The sequence below is a fragment of the Haliaeetus albicilla genome, chromosome 26 (genome assembly GCF_947461875.1).
Source record: "Haliaeetus albicilla chromosome 26, bHalAlb1.1, whole genome shotgun sequence".
Classification (NCBI taxonomy): domain Eukaryota; kingdom Metazoa; phylum Chordata; class Aves; order Accipitriformes; family Accipitridae; genus Haliaeetus; species Haliaeetus albicilla.
This window is the reverse complement of record NC_091508.1, coordinates 18,974,478-18,997,913: the sequence shown is the minus strand read 5'-3', so window position 1 is coordinate 18,997,913 and position 23,436 is coordinate 18,974,478. Positions and strand designations below refer to the sequence as shown.

General features: G+C 58.2%; 1 protein-coding gene across 2 annotated transcripts in view; it reads right to left on the bottom strand.

Annotated features, from left to right (window-relative positions):
• Positions 1-23,436, bottom strand: part of RXRA (retinoid X receptor alpha) — a 116,710-nt gene that overhangs the window by 61,526 nt on the left and 31,748 nt on the right. The window contains exon 1 of one of the 2 annotated variants that reach the window (XM_069771034.1): positions 8,710-8,798. The exons of the other annotated variant lie outside the window; for it this stretch is intronic. Coding sequence (XP_069627135.1) covers positions 8,710-8,713 — 4 coding nt within the window. The 5' untranslated portion in view covers positions 8,714-8,798. Of the gene's footprint in view, positions 1-8,709; positions 8,799-23,436 lie in introns of those variants that run through there. 2 annotated transcript variants of the gene reach the window in all.

The following is a 23,436-nucleotide window of genomic DNA, read 5'->3' as shown; positions in this document are numbered from 1 at the left end:
GTGGCAGCATCTCTCGGCAGCACGAAGAGCGATTCCTCCCCGCGGTGCGCTGGCGGGGCTGGGTGCGGTGGCCAAAACTTGGAAAACAAAACCGAAGGAAGCGGTGGACGAGGCCAGGAGCCGAGCGGCGGCTGTCGGGCACAGGGAAACGCACGCCGCTGGGGATCAGCAGGGAAGGACAGCACGGGGCTGAGGATGGTCCTGCCGGGGGGCTGGCACGCCGCGATGGGGAGACGAGGGGGCTGCGCCGGGGCATCTGGGCTGCGCTTTGAGCTGGTTCCTGTCCTCAGCATCATTTTGTGCCCTTCAGGTCTGATATTTCAGTTGCCTGCGTGCCTCGGTTTCCCCTGCAGGTGATGGAGCCGATGCCACCGTGTCCCAGAGCTCACACAAGAGCAGAGAGGAGGAAACTGCTCCTTCCCCTCCGGCCCCATCCAGGACAGTCTCGGGCTGGCGGAGAAGCTCAGAGCAAGCTGGGAACAACATCAACCGTGCTGGGAACAAAGCAGTGGTTGTATCATGGTCACTGGGAGAGTTGGGAAGGGAGTTTCTTTTTTAAGCAGAAAGGCTTGGGGGGGTTGTTTTTTCTTTTTTTTTTTTTTGTGTGGGTTTGCTTTTTTCCTTGTTAACCAAAAATGTCAACGAAACCGAGACTGTTCCCAGAAAAAGGATTTAAACAGATGAATTAATTTCATGTTTGGGGGGAAGGGGGAAAATAACAATGGAAATTCTCAAAAGATCCCATGTTGACAGTTTTTTAAAAAAAACAAGTTTCATATTGAAACAAATTCTTGTTTCTGCTTCTTTGAAGTGACACAAAACTCTTCTTCTTTGAAGTGAAATCAAACCAAACTGTTCCAAGTGGTCCTTCCTGGGCCTCTGGTCCGTGCGGGAGCATGATGCTCCTGACTCAGAGACATTTTCAAAGCCCCAGGTTCTCCTAGGAGAAAGCCATTCCCCCACGCAGCCCTAGTCCTCTTTATCCTTTGCTTTCCCCTTTTTGCACTGAGAAAAAGCCAGGTAAGAGCAAGGACGGTGACTGAGTGTCCCGGCCTCTCCGGAGGCACAGCTCTGCTCCTCTCCATCAACCCAACCAGCCGGCGGTTACCAAACCTCTGTCCAACCTCGCCGTGCCAAGGAAGAGCTTGAGAGAACTTAATTCAACCTTGTCAAATTTCTTTCTCCAAACACCCTTGGGCCTGGGCTCTCAAGGGCTGCGGATTTGCCCGTGTAAGGAGGAGTTGGTTCATCATCCAAACTCTGCGGGTGGGGAAGAGGTGACACATCCCCGTGTCCCAGTAAGGCCACCTCAGGGGCAGGACCCGGCTCTAGGACCCCAGGTCCAAGTGAGCAGCTTCACCCAAAACATACTCTCACAGTCTTGGGGACACCAGAAGGTGACACTGGATCCCTGAGCTCCAGAAGATTAAAAAAATCCCCCAAAAGAGAAGGAAGAACCCTAGGCTGAGTCGTGGGTCAAGGCTGCACCATTGCAAAGAGGTGTCCAGGGTCAGCCTGGGAGGATTTGGCTCCGTAGCTCCAACCGGCATCACAGAACTGGTGTTTTCCTTCACTCCCCACCACCTCTCCTCCTCCGTCCTGGGGTTCCTGCTAGAGCCCTTAGATCTGCCATTTGCCACAAGCGTTGACTCAATCTGCTTCAAATTACCGTAACAATGCTGGGCCCCAAGTGGACATGTAAAGTGTCTCAAATTTATTGTAATTTTAAGCCATCCCTAAAACTGCACAGACATTGCTGGAATGTTTCCTCCTCCTTGTAAGACCCTCCGACGACTCCGCAAGCCAGCGAGAGGGACGCGAGGACAGGCGGGAGAAGGAGATGACTGGAGCCGGCTGCCTTTGCACGGGGCTTTGCTTGCTGTACTGGCCGGACTGGGGCATGGGAAGGGAGCAGCGGGGTTCCCGAGGTGATGCTGAGACAGGGGCAACGTCCTCGGGGACACGCGGCGATGGACGGGGCCGAGCGGCTGCTGAACCCACGCTCCGTCTCCTGCTTCGGGGAGGGAAACAGCACGAGGCAGAAGCGTTTTTTGCTGGGGGGCAGGACCACCGTGCATGGCTGAAAACCTGCAAATGCCAGCCCCTTGCTGCCCGGCAGCTCCTTGTACGGAGGTGGCTTTTCCCAGTGCAGCAACTGGGACAGCCTGGGATGTACTGGGGCAGCCGTGCTGGCAGGGCTGCATCCTTCCTGCCGGTACCCGCATCCCTGCCGGCATCCGTGCCGCGGCTGCCAGGCGGGCGCTGAGCCCCTGCCTGGAGTCGGTGTAATGTTGTCACACAAATTGCACCTGTGAAACTGTTACAAGAATTAATTGATCATATAAGTACAGTAATTGGAACTTGCAAAGCATAGATAATTACCTTTTATTAGTTCCTGTAGATAATCCATTATGCACTGATTAGGCCTAAGTAAGGATCTTATAGTCCTAGTTTGATTAATGGCAGATTATGGATATTAAACTCAAACAGGAATAGATAACTTACTACTTTTCTGTCTTGCTTTAGGAGTACGTCACCCTGTGAGTTATGGTCAGAAGTTTTCAAGGTGCCTCATTCATCCCAGGGGAAAGTCAGGCACATCCGAAATTCCCACCTGACCTGACCGTGGTCCCTCTCCTATGGCGGGTACCAGCTCCCAACACTTCCCAGCAGCTTGAGAGCCACCAGCTCAAATCTCAGCAATGTGCTTGTCCGCTATCGGCCGTGTATCACGCAAGGCTTGACCAGCTCCCAAACCTGTTTTTAGCTCAGAACAACCTGACACCATCCCTTTCAACCCAAAGCAGCGAAACCTCTCCTAAGCATCTCACCCCCCAGCTCGGATGCTCTCATCTCCACGGATGCTCAGAGCATATATTTCTTTTCCGTGATTCTCTGCCCAAGACAGAATATCGATAGGTATTTTGCGCCTGCAATTGCTCGACTGTTGGTCCTGCCTGCCCCTCTGCCAGGCTCGGAGAGACCGTCCCCTTATCAGAGCCACCGTGTCCCCTGTGAGAGGGATGCTCAGGGGGATCTGCCTGTAGCACCGGGGTTCTGCTCCCATTACCATCACCCTCACGCCCTGTTTGCAGAGTAAGGAGAACAGGAGCAGGATGGGGGCAACCGGACAAAATCTGCCTGCAGGCTACAGGAGGCTTTATTTAAGAGGAATAAATAAAAAATAAGGCTGTGATTATCTCAGGCCACTCTCCAGCTGCCACCCAGAGACAGAATGGGGGGGGGGAGGCATTTTTCAAGTGAATAAACAAAACCGAGCGGATGTGACATGTCGAGACACAGGGACAGATTCCTCCTTTCTTCCTGGCCAGATAACCCCGTTATCAGCACGGCGGATGGGATTAGGAAGGAGAGGAGGAAGGGAGAAAAACAGCAAATGTGGGCAAGGGGGGGAAAAAGTACCCAGCGGAGAAGCTGGCCGCAGGGAGCGCAGGAGCGAGGAGGCTGTGTTTGGAACCAGCCTATTCATCCCGCACGCTCTTGACTGCCCGGGCTGGGGATGAATGAGACTTACTGCCCATTAAAATAAAGCCCTTTCTGTAGTTTATAAACAATGTTGCTGCTCGGTGGGAGGTTGGAGATCTTAGTTCATTAAGCAGCAAATAATCTCTGTCACTTTTTATTTTTAAGTTTATTTACACGTAGGGTTGGGGTTTTTTACCCCTTCCTCCTCCTCCTCCTCCTGCTGCCCCCCCAGCCGGCAGCAAAAGAGCGTACGTGCACACAGCCGAAACCCTGCTCCGGACCCTGAGCTCGCTCCTCCTGTGGCCATTGGCCAAGCCACTAAAATAATCTTGTTTATCTACCAAAAACAGTCCTTACAGCAGATAGAAATTTATTTCTGCCTAAAAACCAGGCGTGGGTGGATGGGGTGTCAGAGCAGCGCTGCTGGGGCACAGAGGGATGCTCAGCAGCCATCCTGGGAAGAGAGGGCAGAATTGAGTCCTGGGGGAAAAGCCAGTGACCGCCAGGTCCCAGCGTGGCCTGGGACACCGAGAGGGACAGGGACAGGGCTGCCAGCAGGATCAGAAACCCCAGTGCCGGGCAGCACGGAGCGTGGCACATGGAGATGCCCAGTGGGAATGCAAACCGGACCACTTGCCCGAGGCTCCTGGTTTAGAGCGGAATACTTTTCCCTTGGCGTTACAATAACGCTCTGCCTCAGACACGCCACCTCTGCCCGGGAGCCTTTGCGGGGAGATTCCGGGCAAGACCTCGCAGGGGCGGAGGTGGCGTGCGAGGAATCGCGGGAGGGTGCGCGGGGGCGACACAGCTCCCGCGAAATCCTCGCGGGCACCTCCAGCTGCGCGCCGCTGCGAGCGCTGGCCCCTTTCCAGCAGCTGGCGGAGGCAGCGGGAGATGCTGCCGGCCAGCGCTCCCAGCCCCTTGGCTCCGCACCAACGCCTTGCCAGCAAAATCAGGCAGGAATGCCGCCGGCTGCTGACGCCGACCGTTCTTCGAGGCTACGGATGCTCGAGTCCTCTCTACCCTAAAAACGCCCCAGGGGGAGGGATGGCACCACGGTACAGCCGGGAGCCTCGGCTGCGGGGCCGTGGTCCCCTCTCCACCTCCAGCATCGCGCCAGGCTGGGATGGAACAAGGACTTCTGGGAGGGTCGGCACCTGATTTAGTCTCCAGCAGCCTGTAAAGATGCTGGGACGGTCTTTTGCAAGAGGATGCGAACTCCTTTCTCAGCTGAACTGTAGCCTGGGTCACGGATACCCTCCTGAACCGTGCTTCCCCCGCAGTGCTAAGTGGCTCCCGCATCCTTCCCCGCTTCCTCCGGCGGACACGGCCGCGCTCGGCTAAACCCCGCCGTGCCTCGGCCCCGGCACCGCTGGAGTTCCCCGGTGGGCAGAAGAAATCCCTCCTCGCGTTATCTAGATCCTAAAGCACTTGAGCAGACGGCGACTGTGCAAGCCATTATATCATTCACTCACTATCAAAAGCTCACACAGTGGCACTTAATTACAGCCCCGGAAGCGCAGGCTTCCTTAATAAATCAAAGAAATAAAGTCAGGGATGATGCACTGAACAGAGGGGGTGGGGTGGGGGGAATAAAGAGCTTACAGTTTCCCACTGTGTGTCCCCTTTAGATAACAGATGCTCTCTTCTTAACCTCTCACTTCATCAGATCAGCTCCAGCTGTGTTTGGATCAAGTGCGCAGCCTGGCCCGCGTCCAGCCTGCCTGCTTCCCCGCTCCGGTGCCAGCTCCATCCCTCCGGCTCGAGGGCTGGCTCTGCCGGGATGGCAGGGAGGAGGGGAGCCCCCGCCGAGCCAGGCCTGTTTCATTAAGCACATTTTACTCGATTCCTTCTTCCAGCGACCCAAACTCCTTCAAAAGAGCATCCCTGGGACTCTCAAAGAGGGCTGAACACCGGTCCCATCAGCACCCCGAGGCTGTCCCTGGCCAGGCTCCCGGGAAGGGCACCAGCGTCCTGGGAGCGGGTCATGTCACAGCAACGACGCACGAGTGATGTTTTTTCCCTTGCAACCCTCGCGAGCAGCCCACGCCGGCGTAACAGCCAGGAGACGACACTGCTAGCAAACGGCTTCCAAAGGCTGATAGCTCCGCGTCGCCTCAGCCATAAATCACGGGGAGAAGCCCCCCCCCCCAGCCCGGGACACCCTCCGCTCCCTGCCTCGGCACACGCCACCCACCTCCCTGTTTATTTGTAAGTGTCACCTCCTCCCTCCCGCTGGCGCGCAGCCCGCCGCGGGAGCGCGGTGATGAATGGGGCTGCAAGAGCGTGAAAAGGAGATCCCCCACGGCACAGCCCCCCCCCGGGCCGCTGCACCCAAACCCACCACCCCCAGCCTCTGGCACGTACCCCCACGGGGAAGGCAAGCGGTGCCGGGGGGGCCGGCAAGAGCCCAGGTCCTCTTACCCGCCTGCAAACGTGCTTCGCAGCCCAAGGACCTTAGCAGAGATAAAGCCTTTGAGAAATCCCACTGCTCCTAATCCCCCAATAGCACAAAAATAATGAAGCATTATCTCATCAGGCCTTAACCCAGTAATTACCCGGGGGATGGCTTAATAAGGAAGGGACACCCACCTGCCAAATACAGCCTAAGCCTGCCTCCTGTTCGGTTACACAATGCAAGGCTGGGCACGGCGCTGCAGGCATCCTTCGGCCCCCTCGGACAAACCCAGGCAGGGAAAAGGGGGAGCGGGAGCAGCCCTGTCCCCAAATCGGGGCACTTGAAGGAGCCCAGATGCTCATGAGACCCAACTGGTTCCCCAGACCAGGGACCATCCCTGCTCCAAATGCCCTCCTGGACCCAACCGGGAGGAGGCAAGCCCTTGCCACCAGGAAAAGCTGCCTGCTCCGAAACTCCCTGAAACGGCCCCAAAATCTCAGCCGGCACAGTGGCTCGGCTGAGGGCAGCCCCCGTTCGCAGGCTTTCCGTATCGCCCTCCCCTCGCCAGCTCGGCTCATGCCGTGCCACCCCCTCCCTGCACCCCACATCCTTCCTCCCAGCCCTCCCCAGGGCGACAAACACCACGATGCTCCAGCCGTGATGCTAGAACCGCTGGGAGGGGGGGCGACAGCAGCGGGGAAGGGTCCGAGTTGGGTTTAAACCCCATCCCAGCATCTTGACCCGCAGGCGCCAGGGGATGCTTCTAGCCCATCCTGCAAGACAGACGTCTCCTCGCCGCGACGGCCCAAATCACGAGCAGCTTCAGCAAATCTTAGCCAGGGCTCCAAGTCAGACCACGTGCCCTGCTTGGCTAACGGAGCTGGAGCGTGAAAAGTGAGCCGGTCAGAGGAGACTGCTTGGGTTACAGCTCGGAGCAGCCGCCGCGGGGACAGAGAGGGCTCTGACAGCTCCTGGCTGCTCCCTGGGCAGCGATATCTCCAGATCTTTTACAAATAAATATCATTGCTCATTATCTCGGCATTAAAGTTACATGCTGGGCGAGATGGGTACTGAGCTTTCTCTCGCTAATCTAAAACGGATGCCAGCGCTTCTATTATTAATCCCCCAGGTCGCAGGCTCCCTCCCGCTCCGTCGCTGCCAGCTCTGCCACTGCCACCCCCTGGTCCCCACGGGCGCAGAGGGGACAGCGGAGCAGCACCACAGCCCCTCCGTGCTTGCTCACACATGGCCCGGCGGCATCGCTCCCCAGCTGAGCCACGTTGGTCCTGGGGGAGTAAAACCTCCTCCAACGCCGGGCGTTTCCTGAGGTTTGATTTTGCTGAACCCATTTCCACGTGCAGCCGCTGTGAAGGATGAGCAAGCGGCAGCGGGGCAGAGGGGGGGTTTCTCCCTCCAGGGCAGCATGGGGCGTAAGGACCCGCAGAGCCAGGAGCAGCCGGGAGGGCTCATGTCAAGACTTCATCTCAAAAAAGCCAGTGCCTGCAGAGTAGCTATCTGCTAAGCGAGGGCTGCCAGCCCCAGGGGAAGGTCTCACAGTAAGAAAATCATCTCACAGCATCGCCCTTCCGCCTGGATTTGAAGTCCGGAGAGAGAGACAACCGAGACACAATGGAGAGCCAAGTGACAGACCTCCCCGGGGGCACAGAGAAGGCGAGGACGGCCAGGAAAGCTGCCCTGGAAACAGCTCCCATCCCCGGCACAGCCCTGCCTTCCTCATCCTCTGCTAAAAACCTCCCCGCACGAGCAAAACCAAAAACTCCCGCTGCTTGTGTCCACCCCAAGCTCGAGCTGCTCAGGAGCAGCACGCCAGCCCCAGCATCCTGATGTGCTGTGCAGACCGGCTGCTGGAAGGATCCGAGGAGGTTTGATTCCCACACCCTACCGTATCCCAGGTTTCTGCTCCAGCACGGCGTGGGGCTGAGCCGCTGCAGGATGTGGCCTGGCAGGGCAGAGCCAAGCATCGCCCTGCTGCCCACGCACGTCAGCATCTCCAGCAGCTGCTTCCTCCAAAGCCAGAAGATACTGAGTCACCGGCGCAGAGCTGCTCGGCTCAGCCCCTCGCTCTTTGCAGAGGTACCGCGGGCACATTTACTATACAGGGCTCAGCAGAAGCGGCAGCAGAAGCTTCAGGACAAGGATGGATGCCACGGCCACCACCCCCCAGCCCACCCTGGGAGAAAAGCAGCGCTTCCCGCAGCCCGGCAGCAATCCACGCCGTGCCTCGTCTTCAGTGGGCTTTAATCACAGCGATGGGTATTGCAGTTAGATGTCGGCTTGCTGTGAGGAAGGAGAGAGCTGTGGAAGAGCCCAGCATTGGGGCTGACCAACCCACCGTGGAGCAGGGAGGGTTTAGCAGACTCGTCCCAGCTGCCTGCAGCACGCAGCAGCCCCAATGCCCAGACAAACCCCGCTCGATGTCGATCTTCTATAAAGTCCCAAAAAGTCCCCAAAGTGCCAATACAGAAAGTTTCCCCTTCCCAGATAACACACACCGGGTCCAGGGGAGAAACCAAAGCAGCTTTTCCCATTTTCCCAGGAGTGGGCTAGCTTTGCAGGGGGTTAGTGCCTGGGGCATCCACCCTGTCCCTGCTCCAAGCACCATGAAATCATCCACCAGCACCCTGAGACATGGTGAGGCGACAGCACCCATCACCCTCCCATCCCGGGCTGGCTCCCCTTCCCTCCCTTTGCTTCTTCTTTTTAAGACAACCGTTAAACTTTAGCCCTTTTTATCATCGTTTTTATCCCTGACCGCAGGGTTGCTGCATCCTCCCCGGCTCCTAACCCCTCCTGTCCCACCTTACCCATGAGAGGGGGCCGACCCCCGGCCCCCAGCCGAATTACCGCAGTCCCCGCAGGACAAGGGTACCTCGTGCCGGGCACTCGCTTGCCAAGGGGGGGACGTTTGCCTGCGTCCCCTGACGTCACGTAGCCCGCGTCGGGAAATGAATGTGGATTTCAACATCCTTCAGTTCATCAGCTGCTTGTTTCAACATCCCCACGGTAAACCCTCAAAAAAAAGCACACCCTGTCACTCCCTCGCAATCTTCCTTCTGCTAACTCCGCTTTCTCCAGAGGAGTATTTGTCACTTCCAAATAAATATTTATTATGCAGGTGTCTAGGGCTTCCCACCTCCTCTGCTTTCAGCTGCGCTGACACCAGAGCTCTGCTGAGCGCCCAGATGTCAGCTGGTAACAGCTCCCAGAGCATTTCTGCTGCCTCCTTTGAGCCTGGCGTTCAAATAACTTCTCAAATCTTCCCACTAACCTCAGCAGGAACACCCTGGTTAAGAGACATCTCAGAGCAAGCAGACGCAGGGGGTGAAGCATGAAAAAGCGGTGCCGGGAGGGAGCCTTCCTCGGGCTTTTTCTCTCTGTAAAGTCATTGACAGATAGAGGGGAATGCGAAGTCCAAAGCCAAGGGCCAGTCCTGCAGGACAGACCCTCCCCAGCCCTGCTACCACAGGTGTGGAATAAAGATTTTCTGGGCAACGTCTGCTCCTTCGTGCCAAATCCAGAGATTCTTGGTGTCCTCTGCATCCCCTGAGCAAAGCTCCTTGCAGGGAAAGACTCCCAGCATTGGAGCGTTTTCCTTCAGCTCATGGGCTTAAAGAAGTGTCAACCCACCAGCACGTTGGACTCCTTGGCTTTGGAAATGCAATCCCAGGTCCCGGACTCCAGAGCTGCACAGGAGATGAGGGGGACAGCCAGGGGACGCAGCCCCTCGCGCAAAACCTGGGGGGGTCCATCTCCAAGAAAAACTCGTCCAGGAGAGCCAGGCCACGGCAGCCCACTCGTGCACCTCGTGGAGGAAGGCATGGAGGAAGATGGGGCAGCAAGAGGCACCAGGGGAGGTGCAGCCAACTCCTTCCTAAAGTCCCAGGACTTGCAAGAACACCTCTGGTTTAAATACGGGGGGTGAGCTCTGTGCCCCAACGCGGCCCCAAATTTGTAAGAATTGGGAAAGGAAAGCCAGAAATAGCTGCAAATGGTGCTGGCTCCCCCAGCAGCGACCTGTGTGAATCCAGCCTGCAGCCCTGGCGAGGGGGGGGGGATCCGATGGCCTCATCCCACGCTGCCGCAGGAGAGAAGAGCCTCGCCGGAGCGGACGCAGAGGTTGGCACGGCTGACCGGTCTTTCCTCCCGACGAGCCCGGGCTGGCATCGGCCAGGGCAGTGCCAGAGCCAGCCTGGTGTGTGCAGGCTCTGTGCAATAGGTAAGCAGCCCAGAGTGGGGCTACGGGGTGATGCTGGTGCTGGATGAGGCCCCGGAGATGAGGAGAGAGCTGCATGGAGCGGGGCTGCAACCCCGCAACGAGCCGTTGCAGCTCTCTGCTCCCTGGAGCATCGCGTTCACCCAACAACGCCAAAGCAAGAAAAAATTAAGCTGCAGAAAGCCAAAGGGAGAGGTGAGGGAGGGCGGGGTGCACACCGCAGATGGCTCCAGCCCAAAGAAAATGCCCTGGAATTCATATAAAAGCTGCAGGATTTAATTATCAACTTGCTTTATGGGGCAGGGATGTGCCGGGAGCCTGCCCCTCTCCCCTGGTTCTCCCTTTCACCAGGCTGGATGTTGCCTCCCAGTGCCGCCGGCTGGGGTTGGGGCTGCAAAAGGAGCCAGAGAGATACTAACAGGTTACAAAACCCTGAGGATTGTCCCGGCCAGATTCTGCCAGTCTGGGACAAGCAGGAGAAAAGTTAATTTTAGGGCATTCGATTTTCATCGAGTCTCTGGGCAGAGCCCAAGGTCCCTGGTTAAACCAATGGGGCTGTTATTTGCCCATTAACTTGCCAAGTAGGTACCAGGACCCTCATTCAGCAGGAGGGCTGGGACTCCAGGGTTCCCTTGCTGCTCCTGACCCAGGTTTCCTGCCCAATTTCACGGGGATACGCTGGGAGCACAGAACCAGCCAGCCCCGTGTCCACGTGGGCCGGCGGCAGCCCGACCCGCTTTTCGGAGAGGACCGGGAAGGGGCCGTGTGCCTGCCGAGCAATGCGCTGCCCGATTCTGCAAGCAAACAAAAGTAAGAGCCACCTGCTGTGATAGTTCATCCCAGAGCAATGGTGGGATAGAATTTTAAAGTACTCTTGAAAAGAGAGTTTCCTCGTCCTGCCTGCTCCGTGGTGGTACGGGACCAAGTGATGGATTCACCGGCCGTGCTCCCCATCCCATCTCACTCTCCCTGGCTACATAGAAATGGGAAGAAAAAGAGGGAAAAAGAGAAGAGAGTCCAAAACAGACCAGCTGCAGCACAGGGCGGTTTGACTGTGGGAATGGAAACCTTCCCAACCCGCATCCTTGGGCATCCCCGAGCCCCAGCCAAAGGACAACGGGAGCCACAAGAAAAGGGAAAGCAGGAACCTGAGATTTAGTGCTCTGCTGCAACGGGGCAGATGCTCACACCGAGGCCAGCGTGCAGAAAGGACACGGGGGTCCCTGTCCACCCTGTGGACAGCCCAAGGCCACCTTGAGGCACACAGCAAAGGGATTTCGGCATCTCGACTGCCCTTGGGGACATCGCCGGGCTCCTCTCCAGCGCAGCCTCCCACCCAGGGTGACGATAAATCTGAGATTGGGAAACACTCAGACACTGCCGCCGACACGGGGACCGTTTTAACAGCCTCGCCTCTCCTCCATCCCTTGTCACCGCTGTCACCGCGTCCCCTTCCTCCCTCCCACCCCTTTCGAATTAGCAGCCATCGACCTCCTCCCCCTGCGGAGCTGACATTAATCCGGCAATGTTTGTTTAACAACAGCTCCCATTGATCTGTAGCCTGATCCCCCAAGTCAATACAGGCTTTCGCAAGGGTCTGGAGTGCAGGATCCGGCTCCAGAGTGGCCCGTCAAGCTAAAACGGCTGCATGGGCTGATAGGATCAGATGCTGTCAGTGCTGCTCTGGGACCCATTAGCTTTAATTAGCTGATGATGCTGTAGAGGCCACATAAAACAATGAAGGGGATTGATCCCTCGTGTAACACTATTGACAGTGGAGCTGCATCTGGGATCAGTTTGGTGCCGGATGCATCTGTAGGGTCTATAAAACCAAGGCCTGTTTTCTTTTTCTTTTTTTTTTTTCTTTTTCCTTTTTTTTTTTCTTTTTCTTTAATTTTAAAATCCCATAACGGTAGGACTGCCAGTTTAAAAGCAAGAGCAAAAAAAAAAAAAAGAAAAAAAGCCAAAAGTCAACCGCAGGGAGCCCTCTCTGATTCCCGTTGATGGTAAGTTAGGGCACATTTAACCACTTCCACCATCCCTCCCTGCCAAAGACCCTCGTGTGTATTGCACACGCTGATCATTAAGGCATGCAAGCCTGCTTCCAGGTCACTGTCATTAGCCCCGTTTTCAAAACAAGACGCCAGCTTTCTCCATGTCCTTTGCTCTGAAGGGCACATCAGTCCCCAAACCACCTGCTTTCTGCAAAGCTCCCTCCCTCTGCGCGGTGTCACCCATCACACCTGCAGCGAGGGACCAGGGTGCCACAAGGAACACGCTGCACCAAGAAGGGAACCCAAAAATACCGGGATGCCGCAGGGTACCCTTCCCTTTTCATCTCCTCTGCCGCAATCATCCGGCTGAGCATCCCCACGTGCCCCCCACACGCAGCGGGGATTTCCCCTGGGGGACTGAGATGCTGACAGCCAAGTGCCTTTACATCCCAGGTACTCCCTTGCGTTTGAAGAAATCCCAGGGAGATAAATGCACAGTCATTATGAGCAAGCACAGCCACAGCTCTCAGCGCAGTGAGCACCTCCCCAGACACCTTCCAGCAGCACTGGAGGAATCTCGCAGGTTTCGCCGCCCCGAGCTCCCTTCTTTAACCCCCAGCATTTAGCAGACGCAGCCCCGCATCCCGCCGCGTCGCAAGCCCAGGGATGCAGGTTTTCCCAGCCCAGAAACAGGGCCAGGAGCCAAAAACTCCCCTGAGGGAGTCCCCACAAAGCGTGTGAAGAGGAGGATTTACATCACCTCTCTCCCCCCTGTCTCCCAGCAGGCAGCAGAGCCCAGGACCACAGCAGAGCATCCCTGCCCGCAGCAGCTCCTGCCTGCAGACATCAACCCTTGGGGGTCTCTGGAACCATCTCTCCCCGCCATCCTCACCGCAGCTACAAAAGCTCCCTCCAAACTCCCCGAAAAGGCGAGGCAGACAAAACTCAGCCTCGCAGCCCTCCGGGGAAGGCAGCTCAAAGCTTGAAGGCAGCGGCGGGCAGGGCGGCAGGAGCGAGCATGCTGGGGGGGGGAAGCACATGCCAGCCGCCCGGCTCTGACGGCTGACACCCTGGCGTAACACTTTCCAGATGTGGCTGCAGGAAGACAGAAGCAGAGCTGTTCCCTGCTGAGGAAGCTGGAAACGGTCGGAGATAATGTGGAATTCCTGAACGGGAGCCAGGGCCGGCCGGGGCCGGGGCACAGGGACAGCCAGGGAGAGGCAGCGCGCCGGGGCTGATACAAAACTCCTCTCTCTTTTGTGTGTGTGTGTGTTTTATTTCGGGAACTCTGCATGTAAAAGCCCTTAATTTATACGCTGTGTGGGTTGACGGCTGTACCCAACAAATGGAACATTTTCTCCATACCCTTGTGTGTGTGATAAACAGCCGCTGCGGAGAGGCAGGGAACAGAGCCTTTTTCTTCACCGTGATAAATACGCTCCCAGCAGCTCCGAGTTTCTTGGCTTTGAGATTATTATTTTTTCCTCCTTCTCGAAGGGGGAGGCCTCGGTCCCCTCGCCAGGTATTCTGCACAGCACCCGGCAGGCGAGCGGGGCGGTGGGCAGCGCGGTCGCTGCCACCAGTCCCTGCCTGCGCTGCCTGACTCGCCTTGACTCCTCTTCCTCCCCGAACGGCGCTGAAGCTGACGTAGTCCCGTTTGCCAACCCCGCTGCCGGCGGCTAACAGGGGAGCTGAGGCCAAAAGCAGCAGGGAGCAGTCCCTGCTCCACACCGGGCATAGACAGGCACCCATCTCATCCCATCCCGCTGCAGCTCCCTCTCTAGAGTCCTATAGAGGAGGCACCCCATGCAGGGTGATGATATAGGACTCACGCCATGCAGGGTGATGATATAGGACTCACCCCGTGCGGGGTGATATAGGACTCACGCCACGCAGGGTGATATAGGACTCACCCTGAGCAAGGTGATATGGGAGGCACCCACTTGCATCCCCATCTCTCAGCTCCCGGGCTGCTCAGCGAGGAGCTGCAGGTACCACCGTAAGACAGGTTTTGGAAAGGGTGCTGCCTCAACAAGGGAGGGAGGGAGCAATGAGGGGATCGCTGCAGAAATCCCCATGCACCATCACTCGGAGGGGGGGAACCCAGAGAGGGCGGGTGGGGAGCAGAGGACAACAGGGTACACAGCTTCAGCAAACACCCAACTTCCAGACATCCCGTAACTGCTGGGCAACCTGGGACAACGTACCCAGCCCCTCCAGCGAGCCCATCCCATCCCACCGCTCCGGCTGCCCCATTCCCACCAGCGGTGCAGCGGCCATCCCAAACCTCACCGGGTCACAGCACCGGGCAGCTCACCAGCAGCAGCCCACCGAGCCACACCAGCAAGTGGCTTTATGGTCCTCCACCACCCTGTCACCCAGCGAGCCGGGGTGCAGACCACCCAACGACTCCCCTGGCACCATCAAGCCTATCACTGAGCATCTATTATGCAACGGATATAAATATCTATATTATACCTCTGCACGCACATTGCATAACATGACATACATTCGTCTTCGGTGAAATAAAATGCGGAGCTATTTGGGGTGCCTTGTGCAAGGGGGGGTAAGGCTCCCCAGCACGCCGAGCTGCCCCAGCCGCAGCGAGCCTGGGAAGCCGCTGGGCAGGAGCACGAAGCATCTGCAGAGCCGCTGCTCCCAGCAGGGATCTGCAGCACAGAGCCGCTTCCCCCGCCACCAATGTATTTGCACAGCCGGTCCTGACGGGAGTCCAGTTAAGCTGGCGATAATGGACTTGCAGCGGGATAAAACGGATGTTTGCTGTGAGCGAAAAAAAGGACCCGAAGCCAGAGACGAGGCCAAAGTCGGGAAATTTGCCTCCAAGTCAGCCGTGGCCCACAATATCAGCACTCATGTGCAAAAAAACCAAGAATTGCAGTCGGTTTTGCAAAACGAAGCCCTGGCCTGGCTGCAGCGAACAAGTGTGGGGGCCCCCGGTGTACCCCGAGCTGGCTGCCACATTCACCAGGACAGCCACCGCGCACATCCCCCCGGCACACCAGGGTGTAACTGGTCCCCAATAGCCAAAATCTGCCCCTCTGTGCCTCTCGGGGACCCGATGAGGTTGCTGCAGCCAGCGCACAGGTGCCCAAGCCAAGGTTTCAGCTGGCAGAATTTCACCCCATTTTTTCCTCCTGTGCCCCAGGAGGGTGCCGGTGCCGGGGCACGGTGGCACCCACGGCCATGCCAAGCTACTCCCTCGGGGCCACTTGCACCCACTTAGTGCCCAAACTCTGGCTGGCTCCTGGGTGAAAGGAACTTCAGAGAGCTGAAGCCCAGGATGAGAAAACTGGCCTTTCATCCAAAATCGGGGGGGGGGGGGGTGTCCCATTTCTGGTTAAGGCAGATATCTTGGAAAAACAGCATTTCCTGTGGTACTTCAACACTTTCTTTTCTCAGACAGAGCCATCTGAGAGTGGCTTCCAGGGCCGTTGACGGGCTTTGGAGCAGACCCAAGAGAAGAACAACCACAAGGAACCGGGAGGGTTTCTTGGAGCATCACTCAGGGGTTCGGCTCAGCTGGCACATGGGGCATAAACGGGGCTGGCGCACACATGGGTGACACGGGGCAGGGGCAGAGACCGCAGTGACAAAACACCAACGAGTTCAACCGGGAGCGCTGCAAATGCCTCCATGTTGGCAGCCCATTGGAAATTGGGGTATCCCAAATGGGCTGACAGCTATTCCCGTTTGTAATCCAGCCGATGGGGAATTCAGGCATCCATCGGTCCAGCAGCTTGGTATATTAAGTATTTCCAAAAAAAGGCAGTGTCTCCAAAAAAAGGAGACCTCGGCGTTGCTGTTTTGCCACCCGTTTCCTTACGGCATTGCTAATATTCCCCAGGCATCTGCAGGAATGGGATGGCTCAAGGGACCATGAAGAGGCTGGGGCACACTTCAGCTCAAGGGATGCTTTGGGGTCCTTCCAGAAGAGCAGCTGGTGGTTCTCCAGTCCAAAACCCCTCCGGTGATGCCTGGGTGACGGCTGAGGGGTCTCCTGCATGCTCTGAGAGGACGGGCATTTCTGCAGCGCTCCCCCCTCCAGGCGATGCCCAGCCTGTCCCCCGTCATGGCAGAAAGTCAAGATGGAATAGGCTAAAGAAGGCAAATCCCCCCGTCGTCTCCCAAAACGGCCCTTTGGTGACCATGCAGGGGCTGCAGCTTTCACCGCAGTCCGTAACACCAAAACATCTCCCAGGAGCCTTTTGGAGAGCTGGAGCCAAGCCGACAGGGAGACCCTGGGAAGCAACTTGGGAACAGGGACCAGCTCCTGCCCTTCCCACCCCGTGCATCCAGGGATCTTCACATTGGCACCTACAACCTGCCCCGTGCACGGATCCAGCGCCCTGCTCCCCGTCGCCACAGGGCACAGCAACAGCCTCCCCCAGGGCGAGCAGCACCCACCTACGAGACCTCCCCAGCTGCTCCAGGGATGCCCAACCCATAGGTATTTTCCACAACAGTCACATCTTTATTTCCTTAAGGGACAGCCCACCGGGAACGGCTGCCCCGGCGATGTTCTCCCTCCGCTTGGGGCAGTGGGTGGGTGGGCGAGGGGGAGGCTAATGAGCAGTGCCACCGGCAGAAGTTACCATTAATGATTTTCCCAACAGATCACACCACTCCCCTTTTAACCTCTGTTAGCGAGCCGAAGTCCTTGAATTATACAGCCGAGTGCACCCACCCCACCTCCCTCCAGCTCTGCCCATAAAACCCCTCACGCCGGCCGAGCCCCCCGTTTTCCCGCGGGAACATGGCAGCCCAGCCTCGCACCCCAGCCGCTGCCACCGCCGGCATCCCGAGATGTCAAAAGGCAGCGAAGCTGATGCTGATGGGCATGAAGGTCAGCGGAGAGGGAAGGTCGTCTCTGGCAGCGGAGCCGGCCGCCCCGCGGGCAGCAGCGACCGCCGTGTGCCCGCTCTGCCGGCCCTGCCTGCGCCAGGGCATCCCTTTCCCAAAGTCTGTCCTGGGGGTTTGTTTGAGCAGAGCTCAGATAAACCTTGTAAATGCAGCGTTGGGGGAACACGAGAGAAAAGCAAACCCATGGCTGTGTTTATCCTGAGCAGCGCTGTCGGTACCTCCGGGTCCCAAGGCTCCCCTTCCCTGCTGGCATTTCCACCGTGAAAGCCAAAGAGGTTGGTCATCTGCTCTCCCACCTCTCTCCAGGGAAAGTGTGGGGCTCTGGCAAGCTCCCAGTGCAATGGGAGGAACAGGGATGCTTTTTGCTACAGCGGGGTGTGATTCGGGATGGTTCAGCGCATGGAGATGCACCAAGTGACCCTTCCAGCCAGTCCTCCCATCCCATTCCTGCTTCACTGCTGGGGGAAACCGAGGCACGGAGGGACCCTACCAGGGCCGAACAATTCCCAAAGACCAACCCATGCTACAGCACTGCCCTTTTCTCCCCACTGCAAAACCCATCCCTGGAGGGCTGCAGCCACCCCCCCTTAGCAGCATGAGCCGGCACTGCAGAACCCGGCGAGGAGAAGAGCCGTGCCCCTCGGTGCTGCTCCCTGACCAGCCACGGACAGGCCAGCATCGTGCCCGCGTCTCTCCTCTGCTTTGCCCCTTTTTTCTGCCTGCAGTCTGTACCGAGAAAGTGCAATGTTCACGCATGCCTTGCGGTCCGCAACCCTGCCGCCTGGCTGCGTGCGTGCACACACGCGTGCAAAAAAGCCGCCCGTAATCTCCTTTACATCTGCTGTTCCTCGCTCGTCCTCACGTGAGCGACCCTGTTGTCCACCAAAGACGAGAGCAGCAATGCAAAATCACTGCCTCGGTTCCTCACCGCTGTCCCCGCACGGCGAAGGTTGGGGTGCACGCACGTTCCCGGGGGGGGGCACGACTCCTTCCCAGCCCCGCTCCGCAACTCCAGGTTTGCACGGCAGCCGCGGGGTTTGCAGAGAAGGAGAAGCCATGATCCGAGCAGGACCTGGCTGGACGAGGGAGAGGAAAACCACATGTCCAGGGACACGGGAGTGGGACTCAAGGAGGGACGGGAAGGAGCCCGCATCCCGGAGCACCGTAAGCTCCAGCCTTGATGTTCTGCCCTTCCACTTCCCCATCTGTAAATGGGGGGGTTCACCCTCTCCCCCCTGACCTGGGAGCAGAACACAGCCCCTGAGGAGAAGCACGAACCCACCGCGTGTCCCATTCCTCCTCCGACACCTCCTCCCGGCCGGCGCGTGAGCGATGGGGGCTCCAGCCGAGCGGCTGTCGCTCGTGATTTGTGGCGTTAATATTTCAGGGGAGGGGAGGGAAGGGGTGACAACGGCCGGGGAGAGCCAGCTCTTGGAAGTCAACTAGCAGGGTTATAGCTGAAGGCAAAGCAATAACACTGATGGATCTGAGGAGCTGGGGTGGCAGTGGCCGGAGGAGGAGGAAAGGAGAGAAGAAAGCAGACAAGGAAGGGCGACAAACAGCATAAATACATCCTGCCTTTACACGAGGTCGCTTGTTACGGCCGTTTCATTAATTAGCCCTATCCTGCACCAGGGAGGGAGCATCGCGCCATCCCCGAAGGGGACCAGGGCTGGCAGGAGAGCCAGGCAGCCACGGGACAAGGGGGACGAGGGGCCGCGCAGCCGCCGTGCTGGGCTGGATCCCCAGCGCTGGGAGCGTTTCCCTGCCAGCCGCTCCGCTGCCGGAGGGTGCCAGCAGCCGCCAAAGCTGCACCCGTCCATCCCACGCGCCCACGGGCATCTTTTCCTGAGCCTCTTCTTGCTGCCGGGGGGGAAGCCGCAGCTCAGCCAGCCCCGCTGCCCCCAGCCCCGATAATATCACGACAGCCCCGCTAACGCCCCGACAGCCCCAGCCCCCTCCAACCCGGCGGTGGATGGACTCGACAGCCGGAGCCCTTTTTAAGACCTGCAACACTTGAGAAGCTTAACGACAAGAATATCTCCATTATCCGCACCCGGAGCCCTTGAGCAGCCCCTGCTGCTCTCCGGCAGCTTAAAGGATGGGAATTACCGGCGGGGGCACCCCAGACCCCTCCGCGGCATCCCCCGCCTCCGGCTCCCGCCGCCGGCTGTGCCTCTCTTTCCGAGGGACGACGAATATCCATCTAAACCCTCCTAATCACCACCCCGGTCTCCTCCCCAGCGCTTTTCACACCTTCCATCAGCAGCGAGGCATGTGCGACTGGCAACGGGCCACAGCCAGGCCCACCGCGGCGCGGAGACGGTAACATTTTGCTGGGAAAAGGGCAATTTAATTATCCTGTCTTCTGTTTCGTGACAACACGGGAACATGCTGCTCAGTCACAGAAAGCACCATGCAAGCAAACGGCAATCCTGCCTGGCGCTTCCCGGAGCTGGGTCCTTGCTTCCTGGCTTTCCGCCGGCGGGAAAGAGGGGCTGGGAAAGGCAAGCAGATGGAAACGACGGAGTTAAAGCAAAGCCCCAAACCTCCAGGTTTTTCAATTGTCCAAAGAAGCAGGAAAAATGTTTTTGTTGTCCAGCTGCAATGCTTCTTCCGAGCTCAAAGCAAGTGCTGTGTCTCATCTGGGGGTTGTTTGGCCAGCGCGGGTCTATTTTTACAAGGAAAATGGTATTTTGAAGGGGAAGGTCGATCAGAAAAGGAAGAAGTATTAAAAATACTGCGGTCCTCTTTTGGGAGATCAAACTATTCACTGAATCCAGCCAGCCTGCACAAGCCGTGTCTGACCTTCCAAAGCACCACTTACCAGCAGATTTACTAGTAAAATATATTAAATAATATAAAATATATTAAATAACATAAAATATATTAAAATCCACCCCTTAACTCAGCTCTACCCACAGGCAGGAGCGCGGTGTCTGTCCTGCTGGGTGGGTTGCAGTTGGGACCTGCTCCGTTCCCCTGGGGACATGGGGGACGGGGATAGAGGATGCTGCCGGGAGCAGCTCCCGCACCATGGGGCGGACAGGAGAGTGCTGGGGATACTGGTCCTGCCCGGCTGAAGCCCTGCAGCGGCCGGCCAGGCTCGGTGCAAGGGCAGTACATGTGGCGCGGTGTTTGTTGTGACAGCAGCTCCATTAGCACCGAGAAGCCAAGCCGCCTTCCCAAGGACGTGGCGCAGACACCCTAATTAGTACGTTAATGAAACTCGTTGGCTGGGAGACAGCAGGTGTGAGAGGATGGAGGGGGAGCTGGCGTGTCGGTGCAGGACAATGGCAGCCCCAGCACCAGGGTGGCTGCACCAAGGGACAGAGTGACCACCGGGCTCAGAGGCAGGGTAGGAGGATGGAGAGCAGCAGGAGAGCCCGGCTGCAGCGGGGCACGGCTCCTTCTTGCTCCTCTGGCCGAGCAAGGTCCTTCCAAGATCCCCAAGTGCCGCTGCCGCTTGCAGGGCGAGAGCTGCAGGGACAGTAAATAAGCATGAGAGGGAAGAAAGGGACTTTCCAGATAGGAGAGTTGTCTTCACGTCACAGGGCAGAGAAGGACAAAACAGATTGGTGTGGGGCACACAAATGGGGCAGGCGGTGTGCCGGCTCAGTCGGGGAGCCTGGGTCCCTACAGCAATGCCGTAGCCCCCCATAACCCCTGGCACTAGGAAGTTCCCACGCCCCGATGCAAACCCAGTGACGATCTCGGCGATGAGCTGGTGCGTCCCGCGATGTGGGAAATGACCTGGCAGCCTGGCTTTCCGACCGGCGACAAAGCAGCGAGTTTCGTGTCTACCCAGGAGGGCTGGTGGTGGCACCCTGGGGACACCAGTCCTGCTCCCCGGCCAAGGGGCTGTGTGCCGCAGAGCCCCAGCGATGCCGGAGAGCCCCGGGAGCTTTCCTCCAGTATCCCCTTAAGAAGCAACTTGCGCTCTCGCAGGTCCCCCCGCTTTAATTTTCACTCCCTTCCCCACATCCAGGAGCAGAACGCTCAGCGGCTCCCGGCCCCAGAGCCGCACGCAGCCCCTCGCTGCAGGTCAGGAGCGATAACAGACTGCGAAGCCGCTTTGGAAGTCCCCGATGCGACAGTGGAGGCCCTACAGCGAATGCCTGATACCAGGCTGGGTGACAAAAGGCATTTCTCTCTCTCGGAGAAATCTGTTCCCCCATGCCCTGTTGGGGAGCAGCCAGGGCTTTGCTTTTCGCAGCGCCGGCCAGCCTTGCATCAGCTCAGCTCCCCGAGGAGCAGCACGGCTATCCCCCCCCCGCTCTCCTCCTGCTTCGTCTTTTCTACAAGCGATGACTCACGAAGCTCTCACAGGGCTGTGCCATCCCCAAAGCACGCAGGCGGTAGCCCCGGTGCCCGGTTATCACCGCCCCGGCGAAGGACGGGTTAAGCTGGCCCCGCGTTGCCCCATCTCCAGGCAGGGTGCTCAGCGGGGCAGCGATGGGTGCCGCCGGGCAGGTGGGACCCCGGCACCCCGAGTACCGGGATGGCTTTGTGCACAAACTTACATTAACCGGCTCTGATGGCTTCTTCGAAACGGCCGCCGCGGGGAAAGCCCCAGCTGGGTACACCTGCCCCTCGCCACGGTGGTGGCAGCCGGGGGGGGGCCGGGGGGGTACCGGTCCTGCGAGACCACGGTTGGGGCGACCGCTGCCTGACCCCCTCCCTGCGCTGGCTCGGGGTCAAACTGACCGAACACCTGAGCAGGGCTGATGGTGGCCAGAGGGGCTGGCGATGCAGCCGGCCGCACGCTCCCACCTGCTCCCCGAGCTGTGCTGAACCCGGCTCAGCACCCATCCGAGCCCTCCCCGGCCCCCCAACACAGTCCCGGGGCATCACTGGGGTCAACCCCACTCACAGGCTAAAGCAGAGACCCCCCCCCAGACTGCATCATCCCACTGCTCCAACCTCCTCTCCCTCAGCAATTTGCACATGGGCTTTAATCAGATGCGCATCCCCACCACCACCGCTGCTGCATCCCACGGGACGTGCGAGGTGGAGCGTGGAAACCAAACGGCCTGGCATTTAGGGTGATGCCAAGTCAACCCTTGGGCTCGAGGCACACAAGGACCGAGGAGAAGCCGGTTCCCCCCACGGTGCTCGGCTGTGCCTGCCAGGGGGACCCCACAAAAGGGGGGACCCCAACCTGCAGCCCTGCACGGCTCACAGACACGTCCCTGCACCGGAGTCCCTCTGTGCCGCTGCCCGCTCCGGCTGAGCGTGGAGATCACGGCGCGTTTGCACACAGGTGAGCAAGGAGGAACAAGCTCATCTAACTCATCTCTCCCGTCTGTCTGCAAAAACACGGCCACGCACATCCCTAAGAGGTGTCTGAACTGGAAACGAGCAACAAGAGTCCAGACTTCAAGGATGTTGACATTAGATGCCATTTGGGATGTTTTTCTTAATCAGGTCCATTGTCAACACTCAAAAATGTGCCTCTGACACTCTGGGGATGCTTATTCCTGACGCTCTCTCAGGAGCAGCAAAAATGCAGATGATTCAGCTCCAAAATTATCGACAGTGGGATGTAAGGCTCCAAGCAGATCTCTGGCTATTCCTGGGCAAAAGCTCAAAGCCGCCTTTGCTTCTCTCTCCTCTTCTTGAAATCATCAGAGAATATATTCCCTTTTTTTATTTTTTTTTTTGCTATGAATACATTCTTGTCCCTCCCAGCCCTGCAAGAAGGGAACGGAGCAGGAGCTCTCAGGACAGCTGCCCCGCTCCCCAGGGCTGTGGCCGCTGCCCGTGCTGGCCGGCAGCCCGGCGTGCCAGCGGTGCCGGGGCACACGTATGCCAGGAAGGGCAAACACGATCCCGACAGCCTTTCCCATCTGCTGGGAGGATTTGCACCGACTCACGCCGGGGCTTGGACCACGGTGTGCTGCTGCCGCTGCTATTTTCTCTCTGTTTTCCTAGACATTTACACTTCCTCCCTTCACCCACAAGATGGTTTCCAGGCTTCAGTTCTCTTCCCTATGGCAACAAAAACCCAGCCAGGAAACCTCAACCCACTCGCCCGACTCTTTCACGGGCAAGGGAGATGGTGGGAAGCCCCAGCCCCTCTGGGCTGGTCACTTCAGCTGGCCACAAAACTATTTTAAAGCAAAACTTTCGACACTATCATAAAGCAAACTTCGCCGTATGTGTGGCTCCTCTGGGTCCAAGGCTGGGCAGTCCCCAGGAGCATCACCGGACCCTCAGCGAGAAGAAGGACACCGGGAGAAGGAAGGGACTTGCAGAAATCCCCGTTGCACCAGCACCCCAGCCCAGCCAGGGTTGAATCCGCTGGGCTGGAGCGTGGGACAGATGCTGCAGCCACCCCACTCCAACTGCAGGTACACCAGGGATGCTGCACGATGCACTCGCTTCTCCTAAACTACCGAATTTGTTCGTCAGGGAAAGGACAGGGCAAAGAGTGGGTGTCA